The sequence below is a fragment of the Rutidosis leptorrhynchoides genome, chromosome 3 (genome assembly GCF_046630445.1).
Source record: "Rutidosis leptorrhynchoides isolate AG116_Rl617_1_P2 chromosome 3, CSIRO_AGI_Rlap_v1, whole genome shotgun sequence".
NCBI classification, from domain to species: Eukaryota; Viridiplantae; Streptophyta; class Magnoliopsida; order Asterales; family Asteraceae; genus Rutidosis; species Rutidosis leptorrhynchoides.
Window position 1 is genome coordinate 149,418,020 of NC_092335.1, and position 9,980 is coordinate 149,427,999.

Genomic DNA, 9,980 nt, shown 5'->3' on the forward strand with positions numbered 1-9,980 from the left:
TCTCACTGAATCTTCTCCCTATATAAACCAGATTATACATACCATTTTAGTGATTCACTTTCATTATATGAAAAATCTGTTATTCTAAATATAATTTTGTTATGTATATACAAATTCATTGGTGCGGTGCGGTTAAATCGGTACGATAATTTTTTATTTTCATAATCAAATCACAAATTTCGATTAATTCAAAAATGTTAATCATGTTCAGAGTTATGTGTTTAGTTTAGTTAATTCGATTCAATTTAACGGTTAATTCAGTTATAATTTGATTAATTCGTTTTTTTACTCGTCTCTAAATTCAAAGCCCATTTACTTAATTCATTGTGCTTTCTCTCCACCACATTTCAGCTTCTCAAATCCACTATATAAATCCAAGCCCCTGTTTCCTAACCGCTACAAATTTCATTTTTAACATTTTCACAATGTTGTCTAAAAAAGAATCATTCTTTCTCATAACAATAATCTTTGCAATGGTTCAAACATTCAAACAATTCCCAAACCACCTCCTTAATCATTTTTCTTTCATAAACACTTTCACTTTCAGTTTTCTAACCATCTCAATTCTCACATTATACTTCATGAACAAACCTCGAACCATTTATCTAGTCGACTTTGCTTGTTGCAAGCCGTCTTATGTTTATCGTGTGTCCTTTGCCGCCGCGGTTGAACACGCCAAACTCATCTTAGCCTCAGAGCCCAAAAGTGTGTCTTTCGTACTCAAGATTTTAGAAAGGTCTAATATAGGTGAAGAAACATGTGTACCACCTCAGTTACATTATTTACCACCTGACCCAAATATGAAAGATGCTAGAGATGAGTGTCATATGGTCATTTTCTCAGCCATGGACTCATTATTGCAACAAACCGGGATTAACCCGAAAGATATCGATATTTTAATCGTCAATTGTAGTCTCTTTTCACCAACTCCTTCTATTTCATCCATGGTGGTTAATAAATACAAAATGAGAAATGATATTAAGAGTTATCATTTGTCCGGAATGGGGTGTAGTGCAACATTAATATCTATCGATTTGGCTAAGGATCTACTTCAAGTCCAACCAGATTCGTATGCAGTTGTGATAAGTACCGAAATACTTACTCCAAACTCATACAAAGGTAAAGAAAGATCCATGCTCCTCCCAAATGTTCTGTTCAGAATGGGAGGAGCAGCTATCCTGCTGACCAATAAAAGGTCAGCAGGTCCACATGCAAAGTACAGTCTTTTGCATGTGGTTCGGACCCACAAAGGGTCCGATGAAAAGTCTTATCGTTGTGTCCGACAAGAAGAAGACGACGAAGGTCATGTTGGGATTGAGCTAAACCTAGATCTACTAAGTGTCGCCGACAAGTCTTTGAAGACAAACATCACGGCTATCGGGCCGTTGGTTCTTCCATTATCCGAGAAAGTCTTGTTTGTTGTTAATTTCTTGAAGAGGAAGTTACTTAAACAAGATGTGAAACCCTACATTCCTAACTTCAAAAAGGCTTTTGAACATTTTTGTATCCATGCCGGAGGACGTTTGGTTATTGATGAGCTTCAGAAGAATATGAGGTTGTCCGAAGTCGATGTGGAAGCATCAAAAATGACGTTGCATCGATTTGGAAATACGTCATCATCTTCATTGTGGTATGAACTAGGTTATATTGAAGCAAAAGGGAGAATGAAAAAAGGAGATAGGGTTTGGCAAATAGGGTTTGGAAGTGGGTTTAAATGCAATAGTGGAGTTTGGAAATGTAATAGAGATATTGAACCTTCAAAAAATAGTGCATGGGCTGATTGCATCCACAGGTACCCAGTCTTTCAACCTAAAGTTGTGAAGCTAGCTTGAGATATAATCCTCAAATTATTCTATATTATATTTCTATATAATTAGTTGTGTGGTTGACAGTTTCCATAAGTTGTGAAATGATAATTTGTTAAAGTTTTTTCGAATTCAAATAATAAATAGTAAGTTTCCAGAATTTGTGGGCTGTTTAAGTATTTTGGGAAACTTTTACTCATGTTGATCATCGAGATGGAAAGTAAACATAATCCGCATGTCGTATTTCGGATGTTTGGAAAGTAAAAAGGTGTAAGGATATATGGAAAATACTGTTAAAATGTATGAATGCAAATCATCAGATGGTAGATGTGTAATAGCAGTGAGCATTTAATAATATGAGTATTTTTATTTTTTTAATATTATTTATATGGTAGAATGGTAGATGGTAGATGATAGCAGTTAATTAAGTAGTTTGCGATGGTGTATGTGTACTGACTAGGACATTGACCATGTGCAGTGACTAAATAGCACTGAACAGCTTAATTGCTAGCCAATAAGTTTGATAGTTTTGTTGTATTTGTAAGTGTTATAAATTGAAGTTATTAATTGATGGTTATTTATTTATTGTAAAAAAAAAAAGATTTCCTATTGATATTACATACGTTATAGTAAATATTCTATTTTAGTGGTCTATAGATATATACACAACATTAAACTTATATTCAGCTTTTGATAGTTGAAACTGATATAACGGATAATTTACAAAGTGAAATTTTCATTTGACAAATATTTTTCCGACCCGCATAAACCAGTAAAGATGCTAATAAATAGGTACACCAGATTCAACATAAATGAGCCCCAAATCAGCAAATAAATGATAATCAAGCACACACAAAGACACGACACTTTTTACATGAAAAACTACTCAAAAGCGTAAGAAAAAAAATCACGAGACCGGTAGGCTACTGAAAATCTACTATCACCAGCAAAAGAGCAATATAATAGGTCTTCTCTATATTCACTAAAGGCATATAACAATCATCATACTCTGATACTCTTGAAATAAAAAAATCAACAAGATGAAGAGCGTAAAGACAAAAGAGAAATAACTTCACCTAAAACTCTACCACCGGTTGACTGGCTGTAACTCGAGCTAGAAACCACTTGAGACGAATTCAACAGTTGAAAACATCGACACATGTGTCAAAAAGACACCACCCAACAAATGGTGATGATTCAACGGTTGGATCTCTGGGGATCGACTGATTTGTGAGTTGCAGTCTTCAAAAACGAAAATGGGGTTCTTCCTCTTTTTCTTGATCTCTCTTCTGTCTTGTATGTGTAAAATGGTTGCACACTTGAAGTATTCAAATGCCCTAAGATACAAGACCAAGTCACTTGCATATGGGCCTAATTGTTGGTTTGATCTTGAGTTAACCCGTCCACATATTTTAAAACTCAAAACAAAAAAATCCAACAAATCTCTCCTTTTTCGATTATGAGGAAGAGTTCGCCACTGCGGCGATCGATCAACATATCTTGAGCTTCTCACTTGACAAAGCCTTTGTAAAGATATCAGGACCATTATCATCGGTATAAACTTTTTCACGTTCAAACAAACCTTCTTCAAGACATTCCTAAATCCAATTAAACCGCAAATTAATATGTTTTGTACGCTTATGAAACATAGAGTCCTACTAAAATGAATCACATTCTCATTGTCACAAAGAACCACATATCGGGAATTCATGAACCCATCCACAATAGTTTTTTGAAGGCTTTCGTTGCTGCTGTATACTGTAGTGACCCGAACTTTTCCATGTTTATATATATTAAATGAAATTGTTATTTACATGATTAAGTGTTTCCAACATGTTAAGCAATCAAACTTGTTAAGACTTGATTAATTGAAATAGGTTTCATATAGACAATTGACCACCCAAGTTGACCGGTGATTCACGAACGTTAAAACTTATAAAAACTATATGATGACATATATATGGATATATATATAGTTAACATGATATTATGATAAGTAAACATATCATTAAGTATATTAACAATGAACTACATATGTAAAAGCAAAACTACTAACTTAATGATTTTGAAACGAGACATATATGTAACGATTATCGTTGTAACGACATTAAATATATATATATATATATATATATATATATATATATATATATATATATATATATATATATATATATATATATATATATATATATATATATATATATATATATATATATATATATATATATATATATATATATATATATCATATTTAGAGATATTCATACATCATATTATCATGATAATATAATAATTTGAAATCTCATTTGATATTATAAACATTGGGTTAACAACATTTAACAAGATCGTTAACCTAAAGGTTTCAAAACAACACTTATATGTAACGACTAACGATGACTTAACGACTCAGTTAAAATGTATATACATGTAGTGTTTTAATATGTATTCATACACTTTTGAAAGACTTCAAGACACTTATCAAAATACTTCTACTTAACAAACATGCTTACAATTACATCCTCGTTCAGTTTCATCAACAATTCTACTCGTATACACCCGTATTCGTACTCGTACAATACACAGCTTTTATATGTATGTACTATTGGTATATACACTCCAATGATCAGCTCTTAGCAGCCCATGTGAGTCACCTAACACATGTGGGAACCATCATTTGGCAACTAGCATGAAATATCTCATAAAATTACAAAAATATGAGTAATCATTCATGACTTATTTACATGAAACCAAAATTACATATCCTTTATATCTAATCCATACACCAACGACCAAAAACACCTACAAACACTTTCATTCTTCAATTTTCTTCATCTAATTGATCTCTCTCAAGTTCTATCTTCAAGTTCTAAGTGTTCTTCATAAATTCTACAAGTTCTAGTTTCATAAAATCAAGAATACTTCCAAGTTTACTAGCTTACTTCCAATCTTGTAGAGTGATCATCCAACCTCAAGAAATCTTTCTTATTTACAGTAAGATGTCTTTCTAATACAAGGTAATACTCATATTCAAACTTTGATTCAATTTCTATAACTATAACAATCTTATTTCGAGTGGAAATCTTACTTGAACTTGTTTTTCGTGTCATGATTCTGCTTCAAGAACTTCCAAGCCATCCAAGGATCCTTTGAAGCTAGATCCATTTTTCTCATTTCCAGTAGCTTTATCCAGAAAACTTGAGGTAGTAATGATGTTCATAACATCATTCGATTCATACATATAAAGCTATCTTATTCGAAGGTTTAAACTTGTAATCACTAGAACATAGTTTAGTTAATTCTAAACTTGTTCGCAAACAAAATTTAATCCCTCTAACTTGAATTTTAAAATCAACTAAACACATGTTCTATATCTATATGATATGTTAACTTAATGATTTAAAACCTGGAAACACGAATAACACTATAAAACCGGACATACGCCGTCGTAGTAACACCGGGGCTGTTTTGGGTTAGTTAATTAAAAACTATGATAAACTTTGATTTAAAAGTTGTTCTTCTGGAAAAATGATTTTTCTTATGAACATGAAACTATATCCAAAAATCATGGTTAAACTCAAAGTGGAAGTATGTTTTCTAAAATGGTCATCTCGACGTCGTTCTTTCGACTGAAATGACTACCTTTACAAAAATGACTTGTAACTTATATTTCCGACTATAAACCTATACTTTTTATGTTTAGATTCATAAAATAGAGTTCAATATGAAACCATAGCAATTTGATTCACTCAAAACGGATTTAAAATGAAGAAGTTATGGGTAAAACAAGATTGGATAATTTTTCTTGTTGTAGCAACGTGAAAATTGGTAACAAATCTATATTAATCATATCCTAGCTAACTTATATTGTATTATACATGTATTCTAATATATTATGTAATCTTGGGATACCATAGACACGTATGCAAATATTTTGACATATCATATCGACCCATGTGTATATATTATTTGGAACAACCATAGACACTCTATATGCAGTAATGAGGGAGTTAGCTATACAGGGTTGAGGTTGATTCCAAAAATATATATACTTTGAGTTGTGATCTAGCCTGAGACGTGTATACACTGGGTCGTGGATTGATTCAAGATAATATATATCAATTTTTTTCTGTACATCTAACGTTGGACAACTAGTTGTAGGTTACTAACGAGGACAGCTGACTTAATAAACTTAAAACATCAAAATGTATTAAAAGTGTTGTAAATATATTTTAAATATACTTTGATATATATGTACATATTTGTTATAGGTTCGTGAATCGACCAGTGGCCAAGTCTTACTTCCCGACGAAGTAAAAATCTGTGAAAGTGAGTTATAGTCCCACTTTTAAAATCTAATATTTTTGGAATGAGATTTTATAAATGATTTACAAAATAGACACAAGTAAGTGAAACTACATTCTATGGTTGAATTATCGAAATCGAATATGCCCTTTTTTATTAAGTCTGGTAATCTAAGAATTAGGGAACAGACACCCTAATTGACGCGAATCCTAAAGACAGATCTATTGGGCCTAACAAACCCCATCCAAAGTACCGGATGCTTTAGTACTTCGAAATTTATATCATATCCGAAGGGTGTCCCGGAATGATGGGGATATTCTTATATATGCATCTTGTTAATGTCGGTTACCAGGTGTTCACCATATGAATGAATTTTATCTCTATGTATGGGATGTATATTGAAATATGAAATCTTGTGATCTATTATTATGATTTGATAATATATAGGTTAAACCTATAACTCACCAACATTTTTGTTGACGTTTTAAGCATGTTTATTCTCAGGTGATTATTAAGAGCTTCCGCTGTCACATACTTAAATAAGGACGAGATTTGGAGTCCATGCTTGTATGATATTGTGTAAAAACTGCATTCAAGAAACTTATTCCGTTGTAACATATTTGTATTGTAAACCATTATGTAATGGTCGTATGTAAACAGGATATTTTAGATTATCATTATTTGATAATCTACGTAAAGCTTTTTAAACCTTTATTGATGAAATAAAGGTTATGGTTTGTTTTAAAATGAATGCAGTCTTTGAAAAACGTCTCATATAGAGGTCAAAACCTCGCAACGAAATCAATTAATATGGAACGTTTTTAATCAATAAGAACAGGACATTTCAGTTGGTATCCGAGCGTTGGTCTTAGAGAACCAAAATTTTGCATTAGTGTGTCTTATCGAGTTTGTTAGGATGCATTAGTGAGTCTGGACTTCGACCGTGTTTACTTGAAAAATAATTGCTTAACAAATTTTGTTGGAAACTATATATTTTTAACATGTGAATATTATGTGATATATTAATCTCTTAACGTGTTTGATATTATGTGATAGATGTCTACCTCTAGAACAAGTCCCATTGACTCACCTAATAATAATGAAGAGTCAAATGTAAATTGGAATGATTCGTGGACCGATTCACAAGTTCCCGAAGAGGAACCGGAAGAAGAGTCGGAACCGGAAGAAGAATCGGAACCGGAAGAAGAATCGGAACCGGAAGAAGAAATAGAACCAGTGGGGGAAATAATAAAATGGTTAAGTAGAAGAAAATCCTCAACCAACCGACCAAAGTTAATTATGGTCAATGGTGTTTCCGCCAAGGAAGCAAAGTATTGGGAGGATTACCAATTCTCCGATGAATCGGATCCCGACAAGGATTCCGATGATGTTATAGAAATTACCCCAACACAATTTAATAAGGCAAAAGTGAACAATAAGGGAAAGGGCATAAAGATAGAGAAATTTGATTCCAAACCCGATGAACTTTATATGTATCGTCAACACCCGTATTTCTTATGTTGTGACAATAACCCGGGAACCTCTAAACCACCAGGTTTTTCTAAACCAATGTGGAAAACGACGGATCGTATTAGGGGAACATCATATATCCCTAGAAACTTGGCAAAACGAACCAAAACCGAAGAAGAAGAAACGAGCGAGTCGGAATAAGATAGTTGTATTCGTGTGGTGTAATATATGTAATATAGTGTGCTTATGCTTTATGATATATGTATAAATTGCTTGTATTAATAAGTATTTTTTTTATGAATCTAACTCTTGTCTATTTTACAGTATAAAAACACAAAATGGATAGACAACCCAATATTTTAAGAGACCTACCCGGAGACATGATTGATGAAATCTTGTCTAGAGGCGGTTAGAATTCCTCGGCACAACTATTTAAGGCGAGATCAGTTTGTAAGACATTCGAAGAACGTTCCAAGAATGCCTTGGTTTATAAAAGGCTTTCGTTCTAAAGATGGGGGATATCACATTGGGAAATCCATAAGTTACGATGTGTTTACTTTGACGCATATATTGCGGGGAACCCAAATGCTATTTTACGCAACGGGTTAAGAAATTATTTTGACTCAATATATCCGAATATAGGAGTTCGTGATTTAGAAAAAGTGTCTAACATGCAACATAAAGAAGCATGTTATGCTTACGGGTTAGTAATGTTCGCTTCTCACCAAAGTGAGAACAAGAACATCGGGCTACAACTATTAAACAAAACGTTCCCACAAGTGACGGACTCAGTAGTTGGGGTGAGAAACAAGGTTTTTAGATTGTTACGGGACTGTTGGACATTACGTAACCCTCGTCCCTTTGATGATGTTACAACACGCTGTCTTATCAACGGCCATAACGGTTATGTTCCACAAGACCAAGGATGGGAAGTAGTCCTAGTAAAACCAGAATGCATGACTTGTTTCTGGACGTATAAATTACGTGTCTTTATTGCCTTTGCTGAACGACTTGTGTACTAGCTAGAATTATCTTCACAACTATCTTTTATCAAAGTTATTGTGTGCTATATTTCATGTTATATGTAAAATAAGCGGTATTGTAAGTTTGTAAAATATTGTGAAAAAGTTTGAAAGCGAAATATTATTATAATCAGTTTTTCATATAGAATTGTAGTAGTTGAATTGTATATTAGCTACTAAGTATGAACTTAACGGGTAGGTACTACCCGAATTTAAACTTATAAAACGCTAATATGAAGAAAAAACTTTTATAAATGAGTTCATATTATGCTACGAGATACTATTGACTACTCTTAATATTCTGTATGATTAACTTGTTTCATTTGACTATTTGAAGGAAATGGCACCGACTACTCGACAAACCATGAATATGAGCGAAGAGGAATTTCGTACGTTTCTTGCTATAAACATAGCCGCAGTACAGGCTACGCTACATACCAACAATAACTCCGAATCTAGCAATGCAGCTAACGGTGCAAGAAATCGTGTAGGATGCACCTACAAAGAATTCACTGCCTGCAAACCTTTGGAATTTGATGGAACCGAAGGACCGATCGGATTGAAATGGTGGACCGAGAAGGTCGAATCGGTGTTTGCCATAAGTAAGTGTACTGAAGAGGACAAAGTGAAGTACGCTACGCATACCTTCACAGGTACTGCGTTAACATGGTGGAATACCTATCTAGAGCAAGTGGGACAAGATGATGCTTACGCACTACCGTGGTCAGCATTCAAGCACTTGATGAACGAGAAGTACCGTCCCAGAACCGAGGTTAATAAGCTCAAGACAGAACTTAGAGGGTTACGAACCCAAGGATTTGATATTACCACGTACGAAAGACGATTCACAGAATTGTGCCTATTGTGTCCGAGAGCGTTCGAAGATGAGGAAGAGAAGATCGACGCGTTTGTGAAAGGATTACCGGAAAGAATCCAAGAAGATATAAGTTCACACGAGCCCGCCTCCATAAAACAGGCATGTAGAATGGCTCACAAACTAGTGAACCAGATTGAGGAAAGAATTAAAGAACAGGCGACTGGAGAGGTCAATGTGAAGCAAGTCAAAAGAAAGTGGGAGGAAAACGGTGATAAGAATCACCAATACAACAACAACAACAATTACAACAATAATCGCAACAACTATCCCAACAATCGCAACATCAATCGCAACTACAACAAATGGCCCAACAACAACAACAACAATAACTACAACAATCATCCCAACAACAATAACAACTGTAACAACAACAACAATCAGAAGCAGCTATGCCAAAGGTGTGAAAAGTATCACTCGGGGTTCTGCACCAAATTTTGCAACAAGTGTAAAAGAAATGGTCATAGCGCGGTGAAGTGTGAGGCCTACGGACCAGGGGTTAAC

At 33.9% G+C, this 9,980-nt stretch overlaps 1 protein-coding gene across 1 annotated transcript; it reads left to right on the forward strand.

Moving 5' to 3' along the window:
- Window positions 1–425: 425 nt before the first annotated feature.
- LOC139900493 (3-ketoacyl-CoA synthase 5-like) lies at window positions 426–2,145 on the forward strand. Its single transcript, XM_071883260.1, has one exon. The coding sequence runs from the start codon at window positions 426–428 to the stop codon at window positions 1,830–1,832; it is 1,407 nt and encodes a 468-aa protein (XP_071739361.1). The 3' UTR covers window positions 1,833–2,145.
- Window positions 2,146–9,980: the final 7,835 nt, after the last annotated feature.

Coding starts and splice junctions, on each gene's coding strand:
- LOC139900493 (XM_071883260.1), top strand. CDS start 426: ATGTTGTCTAAAAAAGAATCATTCTTTCTCATAACAATAATCTTTGCA.